This window comes from Pelodiscus sinensis, unplaced genomic scaffold (genome assembly GCF_049634645.1).
Source record: "Pelodiscus sinensis isolate JC-2024 unplaced genomic scaffold, ASM4963464v1 ctg211, whole genome shotgun sequence".
NCBI lineage: Eukaryota > Metazoa > Chordata > Testudines > Trionychidae > Pelodiscus > Pelodiscus sinensis.
Genome location: NW_027466004.1, coordinates 75,552 through 99,219, shown reverse-complemented (window position 1 = coordinate 99,219; position 23,668 = coordinate 75,552). Strand labels below are relative to the sequence as shown.

Sequence of the window (23,668 nt, the reverse complement as noted above, 5' to 3'; positions counted from 1 at the left end):
GGACAAAGGGGAGGAAGAAGGGAGAAGGGGGGGCTGCAGGAGGGAGAAGAGGGTGGAGAGGGGTGGCGGGGGGGTGCAGCAATGGGAAGAGGACAAAGGGAAGGAAGAAGGGAGAGGGGGGGCTGCAGGAGGGAGAAGAGGGTGGAGAGGGGTGGCGGGGGGGTGCAGCGATGGGAAGAGGACAAAGGGGAGGAAGAAGGGAGAAGGGGGGGGCTGCAGGAGGGAGAAGAGGGTGGAGAGGGGTGGTGGGGGGGTGCAGCAATGGGAAGAGGACAAAGGGGAGGAAGAAGGGAGAAGGGGGGGCTGCAGGAGGGAGAAGAGGGTGGAGAGGGGTGGTGGGGGGGTGCAGCAATGGGAAGAGGACAAAGGGGAGGAAGAAGGGAGAAGGGGGGGCTGCAGGAGGGAGAAGGGGGTGGAGAGGTGTGGCGGGCGGGGGGGTGCAGCGATGGGAAGAGGACAAAGGGGAGGAAGAAGGGAGAAGGGGGGGCTGCAGGAGGGAGAAGGGGGTGGAGAGGGGTGGGGGGGGTGCAGCAATGGGAAGAGGACAAAGGGGAGGAAGAAGGGAGAAGGGGGGGCTGCAGGAGGGAGAAGAGGGTGGAGAGGGGTGGCGGGGGGGTGCAGCGATGGGAAGAGGACAAAGGGGAGGAAGAAGGGAGAAGGGGGGGCTGCAGGAGGGAGAAGAGGGTGGAGAGGGGTGGTGGGGGGGTGCAGCAATGGGAAGAGGACAAAGGGGAGGAAGAAGGGAGAAGGGGGGGGCTGCAGGAGGGAGAAGGGGGTGGAGAGGGGTGGCGGGGAGGTGCAGCGATGGGAAGAGGACAAAGGGGAGGAAGAAGGGAGAAGGGGGGGCTGCAGGAGGGAGAAGAGGGTGGAGAGGGGTGGCGGGGGGGTGCAGCAATGGGAAGAGGACAAAGGGGAGGAAGAAGGGAGAAGGGGGGGCTGCAGGAGGGAGAAGGGGTGGAGAGGGGTGGCGGGGAGGTGCAGCGATGGGAAGAGGACAAAGGGGAGGAAGAAGGGAGAGGGGGGGGCTGCAGGAGGGAGAAGAGGGTGGAGAGGGGTGGCGGGGGGTGCAGCGATGGGAAGAGGACAAAGGGGAGGAAGAAGGGAGAAGGGGGGGCTGCAGGAGGGAGAAGGGGTGGAGAGGTGTGGCGGGCGGGGGGGTGCAGCAATGGGAAGAGGACAAAGGGAAGGAAGAAGGGAGAAGGGGGGGCTGCAGGAGGGAGAAGAGGGTGGAGAGGGGTGGTGGGGGGGTGCAGCAATGGGAAGAGGACAAAGGGGAGGAAGAAGGGAGAAGGGGGGGCTGCAGGAGGGAGAAGAGGGTGGAGAGGGGTGGTGGGGGGGTGCAGCAATGGGAAGAGGACAAAGGGGAGGAAGAAGGGAGAAGGGGGGGCTGCAGGAGAGAGAAGGGGGTGGAGAGGGGTGGCGGGGAGGTGCAGCGATGGGAAGAGGACAAAGGGGAGGAAGAAGGGAGAAGGGGGGGGCTGCAGGAGGGAGAAGGGGGTGGGGAAGAAAGAAGGGCACCCGGACAGGCAGCGCTCTCCCTGGCACGGGCTGGGGGCTCGGAGTTAGGGAGCCTGAGAGTGGAGTGTCCAGCAGGGCTGGGGCAGGAGGGCAGCACGGTTCGGGCGTCAGTCGCTCAGCCCTGGGCTTTCTCTGTTACCTGTCTCCTCCCTGGCCCCTGGAGCTCCCCCTCCCCACATGCCCCCGTGGACGTTGCTGGGCTGGAGGGGGGAGCTGGTTCCCGTAGCTGGTCCTGGCTGTGGCGAGATGCAGGAATGCTGGCCCTGGGGCAGGGTGCTGCTCCTGGCTTTCCAGCTGTTCCTGGGGAGATATCCCGTCTGATGGCTCCTAGGGGGTGCAGTGCACACAGGCGGGGGGCCAGGACTCATGCAGCTTTGCTCATGGGGTTGTGCCCCTGGGGCCAGTGCACTGTGCTGCTCTGATCGCTGGCTTCCCTGTGGTGCCCAGCTCCCCGAGAACCCGACCCCGGCCACGTGCCCATGGTGCCACTTCTCAAAGCTCTTTACAGACCAGCCAGTCCTGGGGAACTCACTGGCCTCCGGTCCCAGGGCAGCAGCACTGGGCTTTGGAAGGAAACTGAGGCAGGGGTCTGTCACAGGCCAGGCCCATTGGTGTGCACTAGAGTCCCAGGACCCGGCTCCAGCGGGTGGCTGGCATTCTGCCTGGGAACGGGGAGCGGTGACTTTGTCTCCTTTTGCTGGGCTGGGGGAGGATTCCAGGGGGTGCTGAGCAGATGAGGGGGCAGGATGCTGGGGATCTGCTCTCGCTGTGGCCCAGGCTGCGGTTCTCAGATGGCAAATCAAGCTCCATGGATGTGTCTGTTGCTGAGGGAAGACTCTTGGGACCCTGACCAGGTCAGTGCCTGGGACTCAGCCCCTCAGAGGGCTGGGCTGTGTCACAGACACTCACCCCCTTGCCTGGCCTGAGGGGGGAGAGAGACCCAGCCCCCCGGGGGGAGAGCTCTCTGGAGCAGGGTGGGGCTCCATGTGTCGGGGTGATGTGGGGTAAGCTCCACCTTCCTTCCCATCCCCAGACACTGGCCTCTGTCCCCTCTCCCCACAACGCCCATTGGCACCCCAAAAGAGGATGCAGGGCTCCCCCAGGCCTCACCTCAAGACAGGCCTTCCTGCGGCTCCTTTCCGTGCTGCTCTCCATGTCCATGGCTGCTCAGCCGTGGCCCCAGGAAGCTGCCCACTGCTAAAGCTGCAGGGAAATGAGCTTAATAAGGGCTCTAATCAGCTCCTAATCCAGACAGCCTCACAGGGGCAGGCCCCGGTCTGCTCAGGGCTCATCGCACCCTCTGTGGCGGGGCCTGGAACGGGGCCTGGGTGCCGGGGTCACTTCCTGTCCACACCCATGGACTCGTCCTCCATTGCCCACCCCGGGTGTGACCGTAGGGTGCCCTGCAAGCACTGGGCCTGCCCTCCCCTGTGCTCTGGGCTCCCGCACACCGCGAAGGGCGCGTGAAGAAAGAAATGGTTAGAATTGGAGACAGTAAAGAGAAGGGCAGCAGCACGTACAGCTTCCCTGCGAGGGGGGCTGGAAAGGAGGGGCCGGGTCAGCGAGGGGACATGCCAGAGATCTGTCAGATCGTGCCTGGGTGGGCAAAGCAAATGAGCGCTGTTTACTCCTGCCCATAGCACAGGAACTAGGGGTCACCCAAAGACGTTCATAGGCAGCAGGGTTAAAATAAACAAACCAGAGTATTTCTTCCCCCAGCACAGGGAGCCCAGGGAGCTCCTTGCTGGGGGAGGCTGTGAAGGCCAAGACCATAGCGGGTTCACCAGAGAGCTAGGTGCATTCAAGGAGGAGGCACCTAGCAAGGGCCATTAGGCAGCAGGTGCATCCCATGCTTTGTGTCCCTCACCAGTGGTCCCCAAACATTTGTGGGAGGTGGATCGGGCTGCCGCAGGGCTGGGAAGCTGGGGTGGGGGGCAGGGTCACTGGGAAGCTGAGGCCACGGGGGGCAGAGTCACTGGGAGGTGGGTCACTGGGGCTGGGATCACTATGGGGCAGGGTCACTGGGAAGCTGAGGTGGGGGCGGGGCACTGGGAGGTGGGGCACTGGGGGCGGGGCACTGGGAAGCTGAGGTGGGGGCGGGGCACTGGGAGGTGGGTCACTGGGGGCAGGGTCACTGGGAAGCTGAGGTGGGGGCGGGGCACTGGGAGGTGGGTCACTGGGGGCGGGGTCACTGGGAAGCTGAGGTGGGGGGCGGGGCACTGGGAAGCTGAGGTGGCGGGCGGGGCACTGGGAAGTGGGTCACTGGGGGCGGAGCACTGGGAAGCTGAGGTGGGGGCGGGGCACTGGGAAGTGGGTCACTGGGGGCAGGGTCACTGGGAAGCTGAGGTGGGGGCGGGGCACTGGGAGGTGGGTCACTGCGGGCGGGGCACTGGGAAGCTGAGGTGGGGGCGGGGCACTGGGAGGTGGGTCACTGGGGGCGGGGCACTGGGAGGTGGGTCACTGGGGGCAGGGTCACTGGGAAGCTGAGGTGGGGGCGGGGCACTGGGAGTTGGGACACTGGGGGCGGGTCACTGGGAAGCTGAGGTGGGGGCGGGGCACTGGGAGGTGGGTCACTGGGGGCGGGGTCACTGGGAACCTGAGGTGGGGGCGGGGCACTGGGAGGTGGGTCACTGCGGGCGGGGCACTGGGAAGCTGAGGTGGGGGCGGGGCACTGGGAGGTGGGTCACTGGGGGCGGGGCACTGGGAAGCTGAGGTGGGGGCGGGGCACTGGGAGGTGGGTCACTGGGGGCTGTGCCTGGGAAGCTGAGGTGGGGGCGGGGCACTGGGAGGTGGGTCACTGGGGGTGGTGCCTGGGAAGCTGAGGTGGGGGCGGGGCACTGGGAGGTGGGTCACTGGGGGCGGGGCACTGGGAAGCTGAGGTGGGGGCGGGGCACTGGGAGGTGGGTCACTGGGGGCGGGGCACTGGGAAGCTGAGGTGGGGGCGGGGCTCTGGGAGGTGGGTCACTGGGGGCGGTGCCTGGGAAGCTGAGGTGGGGGCGGGGCACTGGGAGGTGGGTCACTGGGGGCGGGGCACTGGGAAGCTGAGGTGGGGGCGGGGCTCTGGGAGGTGGGTCACTGGGGGCGGTGCCTGGGAAGCTGAGGTGGGGGCGGGGCGGCTCTATCCCGGACAGAGGGCTCAAATCCTGGACACCGGCCCCCTCGCGGGCGAGCAGGACGCTGGGCCTGGCCTGGCGGAGACTTGGACCCAGTGCTCCCTGCCCCCAGCAAACAGCCCCAGAGCTCTGCCCACGACAAACATGGCGGGCCCAGGGCCTCCCTGCCCACGACAAACATGGCGGGCCCAGGGCCTCCCTGCCCACGACAAACATGGCGGGCCCAGGGCCTCCCTGCCCACGACAAACATGGCGGGCCCAGGGCCTCCCTGCCCACGACAAACATGGCGGGCCCAGGGCCTCCCTGCCCACGACAAACATGGCGGGCCCAGGGCCTCCCTGCCCACGACAAACATGGCGGGCCCAGGGCCTCCCTGCCCACGATAAACATGGCGGGCCCAGGGCCTCCCTGCCCACGACAAACATGGCGGGCCCAGGGCCTCCCTGCCCACGATAAACATGGCGGGCCCAGGGCCTCCCTGCCCACGACAAACATGGCGGGCCCAGGGCCTCCCTGCCCACGATAATCATGGCGGGCCCAGGGCCTCCCTGCCCACGATAAACATGGCGGCCCAGGGCCTCCCTGCCCACGATAAACATGGCGGGCCCAGGGCCTCCCTGCCCATGATAAACATGGCGGCCCAGGGCCTCCCTGCCCACGATAAACATGGCGGGCCCAGGGCCTCCCTGCCCATGACAAACATGGCGGGCCCAGGGCCTCCCTGCCCACGACAAACATGGCGGGCCCAGGGCCTCCCTGCCCACGATAAACATGGCGGCCCAGGGCCCACGCCCATAACAAAGATGGCAGAAACGGGCGACAGGGCAGATCCCTGGGACTGTTTCCGGTCTCGTTGTGGCGCAGAGGATTGTGGGCGGGCCGGGGGCGGTGTTTCCGGTCTGGTTGGGAGGCCGCCCCTCCGCAGCTGGATGCCGAACGCGGAGTTCGGGGAGGCGGGAGCCCCCGTAGGGCCGGGCCGGGGTGAGTGAGGCGGAAGTGGGGGGCCCGGGGGGCTGTGCGCTGGCGGGGGGGCTCACGGGGGGGCTATGGGGCCGGCGCGGAAGTGGGGGGTCGGGGGGGCTGTGCGCTGGTGGGGGGCTCACGGGGGGGCTATGGGGCCGGCGCGGAAGTGGAGGGTCCGGGGGGGCTGTGCGCTGGCGGGGGGCTCACGGGGGGGCTATGGGGCCTGCGCGGGGCGCGGAAGTGGGGGGCCCGGGGGGCTGTGCGCTGGCGGGGGGGCTCACGGGGGGGCTATGGGGCCTGCGCGGGGCGCGGAAGTGGGGGGTCGGGGGGGCTGTGCGCTGGTGGGGGGCTCACGGGGGGGCTATGGGGCCTGCGCGGGGCGCGGAAGTGGGGGGTCGGGGGGGCTGTGCGCTGGTGGGGGGCTCACGGGGGGGCTATGGGGCCTGCGCGGGGCGCGGAAGTGGGGGGTCGGGGGGGCTGTGCGCTGGGGGGGGGCTCACGGGGGGGCTATGGGGCCTGCGCGGGGCGCGGAAGTGGGGGCCCGGGGGGCTGTGCGCTGGGGGGGGGTTCACGGGGGGGCTATGGGGCCGGCGCGGGGCGCGGAAGTGGGGGGCCCGGGGGGCTGTGCGCTGGCGGGGGGGCTCACGGGGGGGCTATGGGGCCGGCGCGGGGCGCGGAAGTGGGGGGTCGGGGGGGCTGTGCGCTGGGGGGGGGGCTCACGGGGGGGCTATGGGGCCTGCGCGGGGCGCGGAAGTGGGGGGCCCGGGGGGCTGTGCGCTGGCGGGGGGGCTCACGGGGGGGCTATGGGGCCTGCGCGGGGCGCGGAAGTGGGGGGCCCGGGGGGCTGTGCGCTGGCGGGGGGGCTCACGGGGGGGCTATGGGGCCTGCGCGGGGCGCGGAAGTGGGGGCCCGGGGGGCTGTGCGCTGGCGGGGGGGCTCACGGGGGGGCTATGGGGCCTGCGCGGGGCGCGGAAGTGGGGGGCCCGGGGGGCTGTGCGCTGGCGGGGGGGCTCACGGGGGGGCTATGGGGCCTGCGCGGGGCGCGGAAGTGGGGGCCCGGGGGGCTGTGCGCTGGTGGGGGGCTCACGGGGGGGCTATGGGGCCTGCGCGGGGCGCAGAAGTGGGGGGTCGGGGGGGCTGTGCGCTGGCGGGGGGGCTCACGGGGGGGCTATGGGGCCTGCGCGGGGCGCGGAAGTGGGGGGCCCGGGGGGCTGTGCGCTGGTGGGGGGCTCACGGGGGGGCTTTGGGGCCTGCGTGGGGCGCGGAAGTGGGGGCCCGGGGGGCTGTGCGCTGGCGGGGGGGCTCACGGGGGGGCTATGGGGCCTGCGCGGGGCGCGGAAGTGGGGGGCCCGGGGGGCTGTGCGCTGGCGGGGGGGCTCACGGGGGGGCTATGGGGCCTGCGCGGGGCGCGGAAGTGGGGGCCCGGGGGGCTGTGCGCTGGCGGGGGGGCTCACGGGGGGGCTATGGGGCCTGCGCGGGGCGCGGAAGTGGGGGGCCCGGGGGGCTGTGCGCTGGCGGGGGGGCTCACGGGGGGGCTATGGGGCCTGCGCGGGGCGCGGAAGTGGGGGCCCGGGGGGCTGTGCGCTGGTGGGGGGCTCACGGGGGGGCTATGGGGCCTGCGCGGGGCGCAGAAGTGGGGGGTCGGGGGGGCTGTGCGCTGGCGGGGGGGCTCACGGGGGGGCTATGGGGCCGGCGCGGAAGTGGGGGGCCCGGGGGGCTGTGCGCTGGGGGGGGGCTCACGGGGGGGCTATGGGGCCTGCGCGGGGCGCGGAAGTGGTGGGTCCGGGGGGCTGTGCGCTGGGGGGGGGGCTCACGGGGGGGCTATGGGGCCTGCGCGGGGCGCGGAAGTGGGGGCCCGGGGGGCTGTGCGCTGGGGGGGGGCTCACGGGGGGGCTATGGGGCCTGCGCGGGGCGCGGAAGTGGGGGGCCCGGGGGGCTCTGCGCTGGCGGGGGGGCTCACGGGGGGGCTATGGGGCCTGCGTGGGGCGCGGAAGTGGGGGCCCGGGGGGCTGTGCGCTGGCGGGGGGGGCTCACGAGGGGTCTATGGGGCCGGCGCGGAAGTGGGGGGCCCGGGGGGCTGTGCGCTGGCGGGGGGGCAGTGCGGTCGCCCCGGGGCACTAGGCGCTCTCCCCCGAGCGGGTACGTGTGGCTGCCCCCTGCGGAGACGTGGGCCCTGGCCCCAGGGGTGGCTGGGTCCTGCCTCAGCTGGTAGCCCCTGGTGGCTCTGCCCGGCCCTGTGCTCCCCGGTGGCTTGCTCAGCTGCTGTCTTACAGGGTCCTGCCAGCCAGGCCACTTCCCCCGCGGCCTGCTCACCGGCTGCGGCCCCAACGCGGAGCACCACAAGGGCGAGGTACGTGTCTGCTGTCCCTCCGCCTTCAAGGGGGCTCGTGGCTTCCCCCCAGGGGCCGTGGGCAGGGCTACAGAGGTCACACAGCAGCTGGGCAGGCCCCAGGCCAGCCACAGGGGCTGCTGCTGGGATAGTCTTGAACCACCATGGTGGTGAGCTTGGAGGACATTAGGGGGCTGCTGTAAGAGGAGAAGGGCCAGGAGAGGCGCTGGCTCAGGACCCCAGCAGGGGCTGTAGTGGGGGTCCTGTGGCAGGGGGCTCGGGGGGTGCTTTGTAACGGGGGTGCCGTGGCAGTGAGCCCAGGGAGGCGCTGGTGGAGGACCCCAGCAGGGGCTGTAATGGGGGTCCTGTGGCGGGGGCTCGGGGGGTGCTTTGTAACGGGGGTGCCGTGGCAGTGAGCCCAGGGAGGCGCTGGCTGAGGGACCCCAGCAGGGGCTGTAATGGGGGTCCTGTGGTAGGGGGCTCGGGGGCTGCTTTGTAACGGGGGTGCCGTGGCAGTGAGCCCAGGGAGGCGCTGGTGGAGGACCCCAGCAGGGGCTGTAATGGGGGTCCTGTGGCAGCGGGCTCGGGGGGTGCTTTGTAACGGGGGTGCCGTGGCAGTGAGCCCAGGGAGGCGCTGGTGGAGGACCCCAGCAGGGGCTGTAATGGGGGTCCTGTGGCAGCGGGCTCGGGGGGTGCTTTGTAACGGGGGTGCCGTGGCAGTGAGCCCAGGGAGGCGCTGGCTCAGGACCCCAGCAGGGGCTGTAATGGGGGTCCTGTGGCGGGGGCTCGGGGGGTGCTTTGTAACGGGGGTGCCGTGGCAGTGAGCCCAGGGAGGCGCTGGCGGAGGGACCCCAGCAGGGGCTGTAATGGGGGTCCTGTGGCAGGGGGCTCGGGGGGTGCTTTGTAACGGGGGTGCCGTGGCAGTGAGCCCAGGGAGGCGCTGGCGGAGGGACCCCAGCAGGGTCTGTAATGGGGGTCCTGTGGCAGTGGGCTCGGGGGGTGCCGTGGCAGTGAGCCCAGGGAGGCGCTGGCGGAGGGACCCCAGCAGGGGCTGTAATGGGGGTCCTGTGGCAGGGGGCTCGGGGGCTGCTTTGTAACGGGGGTGCCGTGGCAGTGAGCCCAGGGAGGCGCTGGCGGAGGGACCCCAGCAGGGGCTGTAATGGGGGTCCTGTGGCAGGGGGCTCGGGGGGTGCTTTGTAACGGGGGTGCCGTGGCAGTGAGCCCAGGGAGGCGCTGGCGGAGGGACCCCAGCAGGGGCTGTAATGGGGGTCCTGTGGCAGGGGGCTCGGGGGGTGCTTTGTAACGGGGGTGCCGTGGCAGTGAGCCCAGGGAGGCGCTAGCTGAGGACCCCAGCAGGGGCTGTAATGGGGGTCCTGTGGTAGGGGGCTCGGGGGCTGCTTTGTAACGGGGGTGCCGTGGCAGTGAGCCCAGGGAGGCGCTGGCGGAGGGACCCCAGCAGGGGCTGTAATGGGGGTCCTGTGGCAGGGGGCTCGGGGGGTGCTTTGTAACGGGGGTGCCGTGGCAGTGAGCCCAGGGAGGCGCTGGCGGAGGGACCCCAGCAGGGGCTGGTGGGGATTCCCAATCACTAACTGTGGTTTCCTCCCATAGGATCTCAACAACCCCATGGAGAAGCTGATGCTGAAGAGTCTGTACAGCACTTCCCCCAGTGCCATGAAGCACAAAGCCGGGGGGCTCACAGGTGTGAGGCAGTGGGGAAGGGGGCAGGGGCTTTCCAGGGTGGGCCTGTGTGACGGCACATCGGGGAGCCCCCGACCCCCCAGATGCGACTCCGCCAGCCAGTAGAGTGGAAATGGGTTTATTGCTTCTCCAAGGTCCAGCCCAGCGTAGGCTCCATGTGGGCATAGGCCAGGCCGACAGCCCTAGTGCCCTGGGGGGGTGTTCACAGGCCCCTGCACCCCCTGGACTGGTTTGTAGTCTGCTTCCTCCATGCTCCCCCACACTCGACTGCCCAGCTCCCAGGCCCTGCCCCCAGCCAGGTGCCGTCTCCCCCTCCCTTCCTTTGTCTCTGCCTCTGGGAAGAGCCTTGTTACCTGCCCAGGCTGGGCCATACACGCGTGGGGGAGTCGGTGGGAATCGCACAGCCCAGCCAGGGAGAGACACCCGGTTACAGAGCAGACCCCCCCCCCCCCGACGCACAGCCTGTCTCCTCAGGCCGAGCGATTCCAGCCCCTCCTGGCCCGTCCGCCTGCCTGTGGTGCTGCTATGAGGCGGTGCCATGCCAGGGCGGGGGCCTGCTGCGCCTCTGCTGGGGGCGGGCTCCACCTCCTGGCTCATCCTCTTGCTTCCACAAGGCCTGGGCTTGCTTGGCACAGCGATTGGGAAGCCTGCGGTCAGGGGCCGGGCAGCTCTCCCCAACCAAGGCAGCTTCCCACCCCTTGGAGTGCAGGGCAGTTCAGAGCCTCTGAGGAGCCTGCCCCAAGGGGGCCAATTGTAGCTGCTGCTTCTCAAGCACACAAGGCCCCGGGAGACTACGGATCCCAGTGTGCTTTTCAGAGGCAGCAGTGCATGCTGGGAGCGTGGTCTCGGGGGGCCGTTGCTGCGCCTGCACTCAGGCTGGGTAGGGAGCAGCTTCAAGCACAGCTAGCCCATTGTGCCGTGGCGGTATCGCGGTGGGGCGCTCCGTGGGGCTTGGTGCTGTACCCAGTCGTGGCCCCAAGCGGGAGGCAGAGGAGCCGAGGTGGGAGCCTGTCAGCAGATCATCCTGTCCCTGCTGAAGCGCGGCGGGGAGGGAGATCCGCCCCCGCTGATGGGGCGCGGCTGAGCCCAGCACTGGGAGACGTTCCTGCACGGGCTGGAGGCTGGGAGCTGAGGCCTCGCTGTGTCCAGAGCTCCGCTCCGCCCTGCGGCCTGCTGACCTGGCTCCGTCCTCAGTTCCCTGCCCAGATTGAGAGCCTGACCCATCCCTTGGGGCTCTGTGTGAACAAGCCCCCCCAGGCTCTGGGCCCTCCCGCGACAGACTGGCGGCCGTAGGGCCGAGGGGTGTTAGCAGCCAGCTGGCTGTGATCGCTTATTGCTTGATGGTCCCAGTTAACTGCAACCGTGTCCCCCCCCCCCCCCCCCCCGTATTTAAAATTTAGATCAGTCCTTTTTTTAAGTGAAGAGTACACGGGAGCCACCTGCCACCTCTGGTGGGGCAGCAGTGCGGGGTGGCAGGGACGCCTGGGGGCTGCTGCCCCTGCCCCCGGGGGAGCGCTTTAGGAGCCGTGTAGCCCCGAGGAGCGCTGCAGTCCCCGGGAGGGAGGCCTTGGGGTCGGGGTCTCTGGCTCGTTCCTTGGGAGGAGGGGTGCAGTCGAGAATGGAGCGAGGGGGGTGTGGAGAGCTGCGCGCCGGCCCCAGGGCTCCTCTCAGGCGTGGCCAGGGCCCGGCGGGGAGCTGGTGAGCACCTGCCGCGCTGCTGTCCCCGTGCAGACTCCGAGGAAGAGTTCGGCTGCTGCTACGACGCCGAGGGGGGGTATGATGAGGACGAGGAGAAGTGGGACGACCCCGCCAGGGCGTGCGATGCCGCGGCTCTCGAGGATGCGGTCCCTGGCGCATTCCTTGGCTTCTGGAAATCCTTCGTGGGCAAGGACACCTCGCCGGCTGCCCCGCCCCGGGGCTCGCTGGACTATCAGCTGCCCCAGAGGCAGCGGGTGACTGCAGAGGTGAGCAGAGCCCCGGGCAATCCGTCCTCGCCAGCCCGCGCTGGCCAGGGGGTGGGGCCCCGCTGTGCTTGAGGGCTTTGTCCGCAGTGCCCCAGGGAGAGCCTGCTCCTTGGGGGCCGAGTGAGCAGCCCTCGGCTCTGCCAGGGCATGGAGTGGGATCCCCCAGGGCTTCCTGGTGTCCATTGCCAGCTGCTCAGGCCAGGGGCAGGCCGTGGTGGGCGGGAACCTGCCCCAAGGAAGGCCAGAAGGAGACATTGGAGCCTCCACTCCTGCATGCAGCCCCACAGGGCAGCTAAGCCAGGCTTGCCCCCCGGCTGACACCAGGCCCGGGCAGTGTTAACCTGGGTTTGTCTCCTGGTCGCTGGCGCCTGCCCTTCCGTGCTCATGCCTGGAAGGGGCTCAGCCTCTGCCATGGCCCCAGCCAGCCTCTCTCTGGGGCAGCAGGCGGAGGTGAAGCTCCTGGCTGCCTGCCCCTCGCGTGCCACGCTCCCCCCTTCGGCCCAGCATGGTACCAGTTCCCCTGTTCAGCCCTGGCCCCGGGGACGCTCCCTGCTCCCTGAGGGGCGGGGCGAGGGCTTCTCCCAGATGCCACCCTCGCTGCTCCCCCCGGGACCCTGCGGGGGTTGGCGGGGTGCCCAGCTGGCCTGGCTCTCCCCAGGAAGCGGAGAGGAACGCCAGTGAGCTGGTCGCGGAGGAGGAGCGCCTTAAAAGGAAAGCGGAGAAGAAAAGGCTTAAGAAGAAGGTGGGTGCCCAGAGCTGTGCGCTCCGACGTCCCCCCGGCGCTCTGCCTGACGGCGGGGCGTCTCCCCAGCCATGGCACAGGCCCTGCTGCACGGAGAGGTGCTTGCCTGTGCCCGGGCAGGAGACGGGCTTGTGCCAAGGGGGCGTGCCGGCGAGGGGAGCGTGTTTCGGAGGGAAGGGCCCTCAGCCCGGCTCATGACAGGGATTCCAGCTGCAGCTGCCCAGCCATGTAGCACAGCCTCCTGGAGCCTCTGCAGTGCAGACTTGTCTCTGCCTCCCCGTTGCCCTGGGCCTCTGTCCGTGGGGGCCATGCTGGGCTCCGTCCGGAGAAGGGATCCCTTAGCCTGCCTCTTGGCTCACAGCAGTCAGACACAGTGGGGGTCCCTGACCAGGGAGAGCCGTGCTGGCGTCCAGGCCCTGGTTCCAGGCGGCGCAGCACAGTGCTGTCAGGCCTCCAGCGGGCAGTGGGGTGCGGGGCAGGCCTGGCCCGGGAAGGGGAGGCGACTGCGCTGCCCATGTGCCTGCCTGGGAGGGGTGGGGCAGAGCCGTCTCTGGAGCTCCCTCGGCTCTCTGGCTTGCAGAGGCAGAAGGATCGGAAGAGGCAGGAGAAGCTGGAACAGGACGTGAGCCCCAGGCCTGAGACGGAGCTGGTGAGTGGCTGGGCGCTTCGCTCTCCAGGAGCCGCCTTTCCAGAGCGCAGGGCTCTTGGGACCCTGGCGTCCCCGGGAAGCTGCCTGCCGAGCTGGGCTCTCACGGCTGGCGCGCTTCTTGCAGGAGGAGCCTTGTGTGGACAGTGACACGGAGGAGCGGGCCGGTGCTGTGCCGCCATCGGGGAGGGGCCCCCTGGACTCCAGGGCTCCCAGGAGAGGGGAAGGAGCCAGGGCCCAGGTCAGGAGTGCAGACGTGAGCACCGAGGAGGAGATGGAGGTGAGGAGCAGGGCCTGGGCCGTGCCCGGCCTGCTAGGAAATGGCTGGGCCACCAGAGTTGGGGTGAGCTGGCTGGGTGAGGGCCAGGGACCCAAGGCACCCCCTGCCCCCGGGGCCAGGTGTCTGCTGCGGGGGGGGGGGGGGGGTGTATCCCTGGCCTGCCCGCCCAGCCTGACGCCCGCGTCCCCTCCCCAGGCCGAGCTGGACTTGAGCAGCACCTTTGTCTCCAAAGCTCAGCGTAAGCTGGGCGTGAAGCCGCTGGCGCCCCGGAGGGAGAAGCTGCCCCGAGCCGAGGTCAAGGAGCCGGACAGGAAGCCCCAGCAGGAGGTGAGTCGGGGTTTCTGGGCAGACCTCTCCCCTTGAGCTCCAGTGAATGGATCCCGGCACATCCCAGCCCTCTGGGCACGGACAGAAGCGCTTGTCCCTGGGGCACCAGGCTCCGAGGGCATGCCCCTCCCTCTCGGGGAGCCGGTCTCCCCCAGGGCCCTGCCCTTCTGCAGCCTGCCCCACGCTTGGCCCCAGCCTGCCGGGGTGCCCCGTCACGGGGGCAGGGCTGCAGGCTCCCTCCCTCCACCCGGGGCTCGCTGGGCTCCGTGACGGGCCAGGTGGACTGTGCAGGGCTCCTGGCCCTTTCCCGGGGGCCGGCCAAGCCTGTTGCCGTCTCCATCGTCCAAGCACAGAGCCAGTGCCCAGTGCTCAGAGCCACGGCCCATTGGCCCCCTGGAGGCACCTCGCACAGCCGCTGGACGCGGGGTTTGCTGCCGGCGCTCACGCGAGAGTCCGAGAGCGTCGCAGGGTCAGAGCGTGGCCGGGGGCTCCGCTGGGGCAGTGCCCCTGAGCTGTGCCCGTCCTGTCTCCCGGCCCTGGGCCACCCGCGCTCCTGCCAGGTGTGGCCTGGAGCCCTTGAGCGGGGCCCGGTGCTGCCTGGGTTTGTTGGGCCGGGACTGGCCCGTTCCCCCGCGGCTGCACGCTGCTCGGCCTGGGGGTGGGAGCCCAGAGGGGCCGTGGGCCACTGACCAGCCTCCCGGGGCCCCGGCCAGGCTCAGCCGCTCGGTGCTGCTTGGGTTCCCCGGGCCCTCGGCTTGGCAGCACTGGTCCCTCACCATGTGCCCTGGCTCCCCTGCAGGTGCCGAGGCCTGGGCAGGACGTGAGCAGGGTGGATCCCAGCACGGTGCTAGCAGGTCAGTGTCCCTGCCCCCAGGGGCCGCCTTGGACTGGGCAGAAGGGGTCAGGCCTCGCCGGGCCGGACACAGGGCCACGCCTTCCCTGCCCCAGCCTGGATCCAGCCTGCCCTGGGCCCGCCCTGCTGAGCCACTGCCCCTCACGCCCGGGCCCAGGCCTTCCCAGCCCCGCTCCCGAGCCGGGGCCGTTGCCTGCTGCTCCCGCTTGGCCTCTGCGTAGGCTCCCTGTAGGCCCGTCTGCGTGAGCCTGTCTCCTCTCCCCCCAGGCTATGGGAACGAGGCGGCCCAGCGGGGCTGCTTCCAGGAAGCTGTGCTGTTCTTCACCGAGGCCGTCAAACTCAACCCCCGGGAGCACAGGTGGGAGTGCTGGGCCGGGGGCGTGGAGCTGTTTCTCTTGGGGCTGGGGCGGGGCTGGCTCTGTATCCCCAAGCGCTCGGACACCCCGCCCAGCTCCCTCCGGCCCTGCAGGGCAGCCATAGGGGCGGGCAGGCGGCCTCGGCCCAGGCTCCCTGACGTGCTCTCCCTGCAGGGCAGCCGTCGGGGCGGGCAGCGGGCGGGCGGCCTCGGCCCAGGCTCCCTGACGCGCTCTCCCTGCAGGGCAGCCGTCGGGGCGGGCAGCGGGCGGGCGGCCTCGGCCCAGGCTCCCTGACGTGCTCTCCCTGCAGGGCAGCCGTCGGGGCGGGCAGCGGGCGGGCGGCCTCGGCCCAGGCTCCCTGACGCGCTCTCCCTGCAGGGCAGCCGTCGGGGCGGGCAGCGGGCGGGCGGCCTCGGCCCAGGCTCCCTGACGCGCTCTCCCTGCAGGGCAGCCGTCGGGGCGGGCAGCGGGCAGGCGGCCTCGGCCCAGGCTCCCTGACGCGCTCTCCCTGCAGGGCAGCCGTCGGGGCGGGCAGCGGGCGGGCGGCCTCGGCCCAGGCTCCCTGACGCGCTCTCCCTGCAGGGCAGCCGTCGGGGCGGGCAGCGGGTGGGCGGCCTCGGCCCAGGCTCCCTGACGCGCTCTCCCTGCAGGGCAGCCGTCGGGGCGGGCAGCGGGCGGGCGGCCTCGGCCCAGGCTCCCTGACGCGCTCTCCCTGCAGGCTCTTCGGGAACCGCTCGTACTGCTACGAGAGGATGCAGCAGTACGACAAGGCCCTGAGTGACGCCCAGGTGGCCTTGAGCCTCCTGCCTGGCTGGCCCAAAGGCTTTTTCCGCAAGGGCAAGGCCCTCCTGGGGCTGAAGGTACCTGGGCATGGGGGTGGGACCAGGCCTGGCCCCGCTGCCTGGGGCGGGGGGGCCCTCGGGCTGAGCAGCGCCTGGGGGGGAGGCTTCTGTCCCACATGGGGCATGAGCCAGTGGCAGGCTCAGGCGCTAGGCCCGGGGGCGAGGGCAGGGGCTGGCGGGAGTGACCGCCTGGCTGTCCCTAGCGCTACGCTGAGGCCAGAAGCACCTTCCTGGAGCTGCTGCGGCTGGACAGCTCCCACGCCGACGCCGCTGCCCAGCTGGAGACGTGCCAGACGCAGCTCGTGCTGGTGAGTGTGGCCTGGCGCGCACCCGGGCGCAGAGCGAGGCAGGGGAGCCGCTGTGCGCTGGGCCACCCCCGTCCCAGGGCTAGGCTGCAGGTGCTCAGGCCCCGGCCCCACCACTGACCGGCTCCCGTCCAAACAGGAGGCCGGCCTTGGCGGCAAGAGGAGCCTGGCGCTGGAGCCGTTGCTGAGAGCTGCGGGATCCGGTAAGGGCGCGGGGCCGGGGCAGAGTCGGGTGCGGCTTCTCCCGGGAACCAGGCAGAGCGGGGGCAGGGCTAGGGGAGCAGGGGCTGGACTGCCACCCGGCCCCGGCCTGCTGCTCCCGCCCTGTGCCCATGGGGCTGCTGCTGAGTGCTGGCTGCCCCGCAGGCGAGCAGGCCCGGAGCCGCTCCCCAGGTGGCCGAGGCGACGCCGAGGGGGACGAGGACGGTGAGAGCGGGTTTGTGACCATCACGAACTCCCGGAGCCGGGGGAAAGGCCCAGGCCAGCAGGGACTCGGGGCCAGCAGCAAACACACCGTGGCCACCGCGCATCAGGCCAGGTAACGGGGGGCCGGGGAGATGGCCTGGGGTCCCGCTGTGTGCCTGGAGGAATCCCACCCTGGGGTGGGCGCTGGGCTTTGGGCAGACAGCTGGCGAGCCTGGGGGTGTGGGCACTGGGGCTGGTGGGATGGGGCGGGGGCTGGATGCAGGGCAGGGAGGGGCGGCTCTAGGGCTGAGGGGGACTGGCAGGCGGGTGACCCATGCCGTGTGCCGTGGCAGGGAGTGGTACGCCGTGTGGGTCGGGAATGTCACCCCCCGGATCACCCAGAAGTTGCTGCGCAGCTGTTTTGAGATGTGAGTGATTCCCCAAGCCCCAGCTGCTTCGGGCAGGCACAGGGGGCTGGAGCTGGCGTGTGCCGTAGTGGGGGGCTGTCTGCTCTATAACCGGGGCCCCTGCGCTGGGCTGTGAGATTCCCACCGACGGCCCAGACACCTCGGCCCAGCACAGCTCTTCCCAGGGGAGAGACAAAGGGAGGGGGGCGGAGACGCCACCAGCTTTGGGGGGAGGGCGAGTTGGTGGCTGGGAAGCATGAAGGAAACCGCCTAAGCTAGGGGCTGCAGGATCGGGGGGACCCCGACTCGCCGTCACATGGGGGCGGGCGCAGGGGGCTGGAGCTAGCGCAGGCGGCGGGGGCTGGGGCTGGCACGGGGCTGGAGCTAGCGCAGGCGGCAGGGGGCTGGAGCTAGCGCGGGCGGCGGGGGCTGGCGCGGGCGGCGGGGGCTGGCGCGGGCGGCGGGCAGCGGGGGCTGGAGCTAGCGCGGGCGGCGGGCAGCGGGGGCTGGAGCTAGCGCAGGCGGCAGGGGGCTGGAGCTAGCGCGGGCGGCGGGGGCTGGGGCCGGGGCGGGCGGCGGGGGGCCGGCGCAGGCGGCGGGGGCCGGGGCGGGCGGCAGGGGCGAGGGCTGGGGGCCGGCGCAGGTGGCGGGGGCCGGGGCGGGCGGGGGGGGGCGGGCGCAGGAGCTAGTGCAGGCGGCGGGGGCTGGGGCGGGCGCAGGGGGCTGGAGCTAGCGCAGGCGGTGGGGGCTGGAGCTAGTGCAGGCGGCGGGGGCTGGGGCGGGCGCAGGGGGCTGGAGCTAGCGCGGGCGGCGGGGGCTGGGGCCGGGGCGGGCGGCGGGGGGCCGGCGCAGGCGGCGGGGGCCGGGGCGGGCGGCAGGGGCGAGGGCTGGGGGCCGGCGCAGGTGGCGGGGGCCGGGGCGGGCGGGGGGGGGCGGGCGCAGGCGGCGGGGGCTGGGGCAGGTGCAGGGGGCTGGAGCTAGTGCAGGCGGCGGGGGCTGGGGCGGGCGCAGGGGGCTGGAGCTAGCGCAGGCGGCGGGGGCTGGGGCCGGGGCGGGCGGCGGGGGGCAGTCGCAGGCGGCGGGGGCCGGGGCGGGCGGCGGGGGCGGGCGGCAGGGGGCTGGAGCTAGCGCAGGCGGCAGGGGGCTAGGGCTGGCGCGGGCGGCGGGGGCGGGCGGCAGGGGGCTGGAGCTAGCGCAGGCGGCAGGGGGCTAGGGCTGGCGCGGGCGGCGGGGGCTGGCGCGGGCGGTGGGCGGTGGGGGCCGGGGCAGGGGCCGGAGCGGGCGGCGGGGGCGGGGCCGGGGCGGGCGGCGGGGGCTGGAGCTGGCGCAGGCGGCAGGGGGCTAGGGCTGGCGCGGGCGGCGGGGGCTGGCGCGGGCGGTGGGCGGCGGGGGCAGGGGCCGGGGCGGGCGGCGGGGGCGGGGCCGGGGCGGGCGGCGGGGGCTGGAGCTAGCGCGGGCGGCGGGGGCTGGAGCTGGCGCGGGCGGCAGGGGGCTGGCGCGGGCGGTGGGCGGCGGGGGCGGGGGCGGGGGCCGGGGCGGGCGGCGGGGGGCAGTCGCAGGCGGCGGGGGCGGGGCTGGGGCGGGCGGCAGGGGCGAGGGCTGGGGGCTGGCGCAGGTGGCGGGGGCCGGGGCGGGCGGCGGGGGGGCGGGCGCAGGCGGCGGGGGCTGGAGCTAGTGCAGGCGGCGGGGGCTGGGGCGGGCGCAGGGGGCTGGAGCTAGCGCAGGCGGCGGGGGCTGGGGCCGGGGCGGGCGGCGGGGGCGGGCGGCAGGGGGCTGGAGCTAGCGCAGGCGGCAGGGGGCTAGGGCTGGCGCGGGCGGCGGGGGCTGGCGCGGGCGGTGGGCGGCGGGGGCCGGGGCAGGGGCCGGGGCGGGCGGCGGGGGGCAGTCGCAGGCGGCGGGGGGCAGTCGCAGGCGGCGGGGGCGGGGCTGTGGCGGGCGGCGGGGGGCAGTCGCAGGCGGCGGGGGCGGGGCTGGGGCGGGCGCAGGAGGGCGCCCAAAGCCGGCACTGCCCTGGGGCTCTCTCTGTCTCCGACCCTGCCCCTGCCCCTGCCCCTGCCCCGGTGCCCCTCTAGGCCCAGCCCCCGCCCGCGCCCCCGGGGCTGCGTTGGCCGCTGCAGGGCCGGTCTGGGGCGCGCTGCTGGGCCACCGCCCCGCACGTGAGCCTGCCCCTCCCCCTCCCCCTCCTGGGTCCCGCCAGCAGCCGGGGCAGGGGCTGAGGCCGCGTGTTCTCGGCAGCTTTGGGCCCATCCACTCGGTGCGGCTGCTCCCGGAGAAGTTCTGCGCCTTCATCAACTACAGCTCCAAGGAGGCAGCGGAGGCGGCCTACGCAGCGCTGCAGGTCAGGCCGGGCGTGGGAGAGGCTGGCAGGCCCCGCCCCGTGGGAGGTGGCAGGTGCTCAGCTGTGCCCGGGGAAGCCGCTCTTCCCTGGCTCAGGCCTGGCCGGTAGTGGCCCTCCTGGCCCTCCCCGTGGAGACATCCGGCTGGGGCTTTGCCCCGCACGCTGCATGGAGACTAGCCCCAGCCAGTGCCTGGCTCAGGTAGCGGAGCCCTCTCCCTGCTCTGCGCAAGGCAGCTCCCATGAGCCGTTGGGACGGGCGTGGCAGCAGCCTGGGTGGGACTGGATGAAGGGCTTGGGGCTGGGGTGGGCGGTGGGGGGGCAGGCTCTAGGGTGGGACGGGATGAGGGGCTCAGGGCTGGGGCGGAGGGTGGGGGTACAGGCATTGGGTGGAAGGGGATGAGGGCGGAGGGTGGGGGGCAGGCGGAGGATGGGAGGGGCGGGGGGCAGACATTGGGTGGGAGGGGATGAGGGCGGAGGGTGGGGCAGGCGGAGGGTGGGGGGAGCGGGGGGCAGGCATTGGCTGGGAGGGGATGTGGGTGGAGGGTGGGGGGCAGGCATTGGGTGGGAGGGGGATGGGGGGCAGGCGGGGGGGCAGGCATTGGGTGGGAGGGGGGTGAGGGGGCAGGCAGGGGGGGCAGGCATTGGGAGGGAGGGGGGTGGGGGCAGGCATTGGGTGGGAGGGGGTGGAGGGGCAGGCGGGGGGGCAGGCATTGGGAGGGAGGGGGGGTGGGAGGGCAGGCGGGGGGGCAGGCATTGGGAGGGAGGGGGGTGGGGGGGCAGGCATTGGGTGGGAGGGGCAGGCGGGGGAGCAGGCGGGGGGGGCAGGCATTGGGTGGGAGGGGGTGGGAGGGCAGGGGGGGGCAGGCATTGGGAGGGAGGGGGGCGGGGGGGCAGGCATTGGGTGGGAGGGGCAGGTGGGGGGGCAGGCGGGGGAGCAGGCGGGGGGGGCAGGCATTGGGTGGGAGGGGGTGGGGGGGCAGGCATTGGGTGGGAGGGGCAGGTGGGGGGGCAGGCGGGGGGGGCAGGCATTGGGTGGGAGGGGGCGGGGGAGCAGGCGGGGGGGCAGGCATTGGGAGGGAGGGGGGTGGGGTGCAGGCGGGGGGGCAGGCATTGGGTGGGAGGGGGGTGGGGGGGCAGGCATTGGGTGGGGGGGCAGGTGGGGGGGCAGGCGGGGGGGCAGGCATTGGGTGGGAGGGGGGTGGGGGGCAGGCGGGGGGGGCAGGCATTGGGTGGGAGGGGGGTGGGGGGCAGGCGGGGGGGCAGGCATTGGGAGGGAGGGGGGTGGGGGGGCAGGCATTGGGTGGGAGGGGCAGGCATTGGGAGGGAGGGGGGTGGGGGGGCAGGCATTGGGTGGGAGGGGCAGGTGGGGGGGCAGGCGGGGGAGCAGGTGGGGGAGCAGGTGGGGGGGGCAGGCATTGGGAGGGAGGGGGGCGGGGGGGCAGGCATTGGGTGGCACCAGGGCTGTTGAATGGCGGCTGACGTAAGAGACGATTCCCCGCGTCCGTTTGCATCGCCTTGGCGACCGTCGTAGCGTGCCGGGGGGCTGGCTCGTCCGCGTTCCCGGGGAGCCCCTCACCCTGTGGCTGCGCCTTTCTCAGCGGCGGGAGCGCGGGGCCAGGCAGGGGCTGGTTCGTGAGGGGAGCCAGTTTAAACCCCAGCCCGGCTGGCTGGCCCCGCACCCAGGGGTGGCTGCAGCCCGTTGGGGGGCGCGAGCCGAAGCCGAGCCGGCGGGGGCTGGCGCGTGAACCCGGAGGCTTTGCGTCGGGGTCGCATCGCTCGGGGGGCCAGGCCGAGGGCTTTGGGGTGCAGTAGGGCACTCAGGGCTGAGAACCAGAGGGGCCCAGGTCAGGCAGTGGCTTGGGGTTACCTGGGCACCCGGGGATGGTGAGCAGAGGCCCCTTTCCCTGGCCTCTCCCCATCCTGGGGCCCTGCATTCTCCCAGGACCCTCCCTCACTGGCGTCCCCTGCCCTGGGGCCCTCCCTGCCCTGCTCCTGGCCTCTCTCCCCAGGGCGCGGAGGTGGAAGGAACCAAGTTTGTGCTGCAGCTGAAGCACCCTGACCATGCGACCCCGCCCCCAGGGAGGGCCGGCAGCGGCCTGCAGCCTGTGGAGAGGTGGGTGCCGCCCGTGGCCTGCCCGAGGAGCTGGGTCCTTGCTGTAGCCCACAGAGGGGTCTGCTTGCCCCCCCCCAGTGCCAGGCGGGGGTCTCGGGGTGCCCTGTGGAGCTGTGGGCGTGTACGGCCTCAGCACACGGCCCTCGCCAGGGCTGTGCATGTCTGGGGGGCGGGGAAGCGTGTGCAGGCTCTGGACCCTCTGTGTGTGCCCGCAGGGAGCCGCTGCGAGTGCCCCCCACCCTGGAGTGCCATTTCTGGCGCAACGCCGGCTGCAGCTACGGGCCCGACTGCCGTTTCCGACACCTGCCCCAGAGCAAGGGGCTGGACAAGAAGCCGGCTCAGCGCTAGGGCCCTGCACTGGCCCCGTCGTTGCGGGGCCTGGAGACCAGATGCCCCAGGCGGACAGCGGGCTCCTGCCAGGCCACAAGGCACATGAGGGACTGGACGGCCACGGTGCTGGGCCTGCCTGTGGGTGCCCGTCCCTGGGAAGGAGCCGTGCAGGCTGCTGAGTCCCCTCCCCAGGGGCTGCCTCATGGTTGGCTGGTCTGCAAGGAATCGCTGGGCCCCTCCTGGCAGGGAGGACTGAATTCGGAGCCCTGCTCCTGGCTCTTGGGGGGGCGCTGGAGCTGGCTGCAGCCCCCCTTGCCTTAATATGGAATGAGGCCTATGGGGACTACAAGTCCCAGCATGCACTGCAGCCGTCCCGTCGGGATGGACGGCAGCGTGGCATGCTGGGAGGTGTAGTCTCAACCCCTGGCTGTTCCAGTATGGCTATTTTATACCAAAAATTGTCCTGAGGCGGGCTCCTCCCTCTGCCATGTGCTCTACCTCCTGATTGGCTGAGCCCCGGGTCTTATGCTGACTTCGCCCTGCACGGGCGATGGTTTGTCCCTCCGTGGCACCTGGCCTCGGCCCCGCTGGCAGACGGGTCCATGGGCGGCCCAGCCTGGGTGCGCTCGTGTCGTTCTGTGCGGGGTTGGGTTGGGCTGCGACCCCCCCGCTCCATTTCCTGGGGCTTTTAGTGTCCTCCGGGGTTGGCAGAGGGCTGGGCTGGGCCCCGAAGCCGCCTCGACTATTTTAAATGGGGGGGGTCACTCCTGGCCCGGCCATGCTCTGCGGCCCCTCCGGCCCAGGCTGCCCTCTGCGCCAGCTGCGTGCCGCGGTGAGGGCCTTGCTCTGCCGGATGCAGGGCCCAGCTGGCACCACGGGCAGGGCCAGTTGACCTCAGGCGTGTGCCAAGCGCCTTGCCCCCGGGCGGTGGGAATGAGCTGCTCCCCCGCCCCCTGCGGCCAGCTCTGGGTGGGAGGGGCTGCGGCACCCAGCAGGGCTTGGGGGCGTTTGTACCTGCCTGGGGATTTACACTCTTCCTAATAAAACTCTGTGAAGAGCCTGCCTCGCCCTTTCGCCTGCGGCCTCCCCGCCGGGCCCCTCCCGCAGCGGACGTGGAGCCGCCCGGGCGCCGTGTGGGTTGTGCCAGCAGGTGCTGCTGCTCTTGGCTTGCATGGCAGAGCCCCACCTGTCCACGGGGGACCTGGTGCGGCCTGGCTGGCTGCGGTGACCTTGTGCCTGCTGCCCCTCTCCTCGCTGGCACCCACTCTCTGGCCTGTGCCCCTCGTGGAGGCATGTCTGGGCCCTGGGGCTCCTCTTGGTGGAATGAATTTGAGGGCTCTGTGTGCACTGAGCCTGGGGGGCCATGGTCCCCCCTCCCCACTAAAGGGACAAGGTATTAACACAGTATAGGCTCTGTGGGGCATCACCCCGCAGTCCCCCAGAGCCTCCTGAACCCTCGGGTGTTACCCTGCCCCCTGCCAGATGCCCCGAGGGATCGCGGGATGATTCCCTGTTCTGTCACCCATCTCCAGACAGACAGAGGCCAGGGACACCCTCCCTGCCCATCCTGGGTAACAGCCGTCGATGGACCCAACCTCCATGAATCTATCTAGCCCTTTTTGAGCCCTGGTACGGTCCTGGTCTCCACCACATCCTCTGGCGAGGAGTTCCACAGGTTGACTGTGCGCTGCGTGAAGAAAAATGTCCTTTGGTTTGTCTTAAACCTGCTGCCTAGTAACTAGAATCACATGGGATGCGGGCCAGAAGAGAGAGAGCGGGGGGAGGGGAGACAGACACAGGGCCACATGCTGCCTGCACCCAGAGATGTCGCTGCAACAACCGGTCCAGCCGGCACAGGGTGGTGCTGGGCCTGGGGGGGTGGAACCCAAGTTTGTTTGACTTAGCGAATTGCTCTGTGCCCCTGCAGGGCAGCCGGGGCCTTTCCTGGAGGGTGCACTGTGGCGGCCATGCCTGGGGCAGGGTGGAGGTCGTACTGGCCCTGCCAGAGCGCTGCCCTCAAGGGCCAGGACAGCAGCAGCCCTGGCAGTCGGGTCCCTGTCCCCCCATTTATGGCTTACCCCACCTGCTGCCTGCTCAGCTGGCTCCGCAGTGAGCACGAGCCAGGCCTTCTCGCTGGG

At 72.0% G+C, this 23,668-nt stretch overlaps 1 protein-coding gene across 5 annotated transcripts; it reads left to right on the top strand.

The window, feature by feature from the left end:
- Window positions 1–5,457: 5,457 nt before the first annotated feature.
- On the top strand, window positions 5,458–22,590 carry TTC31 (tetratricopeptide repeat domain 31). 5 transcript variants are annotated; one of them, XM_075918019.1, is made up of 18 exons: window positions 5,458–5,613; window positions 7,869–7,945; window positions 9,533–9,623; window positions 11,354–11,586; window positions 12,245–12,328; window positions 12,909–12,977; window positions 13,102–13,254; window positions 13,450–13,581; window positions 14,381–14,435; window positions 14,702–14,792; window positions 15,509–15,650; window positions 15,836–15,940; window positions 16,077–16,140; window positions 16,304–16,475; window positions 16,696–16,770; window positions 18,985–19,087; window positions 21,097–21,200; window positions 21,416–21,687. In XM_075918019.1, exons 1-18 carry the CDS (start codon window positions 5,562–5,564, stop codon window positions 21,546–21,548), a joined length of 1,935 nt encoding a protein of 644 aa, XP_075774134.1. In that variant the 5' UTR covers window positions 5,458–5,561; the 3' UTR covers window positions 21,549–21,687. The 5 variants fall into 5 exon arrangements, with proteins under 5 accessions (XP_075774134.1, XP_075774133.1, XP_075774136.1 ...); XM_075918018.1 differs by lacking the exon at window positions 21,097–21,200 and having other exon boundaries at window positions 21,416–22,590; XM_075918021.1 differs by lacking the exon at window positions 16,696–16,770.
- The last annotated feature ends 1,078 nt before the right edge of the window (window positions 22,591–23,668 follow it).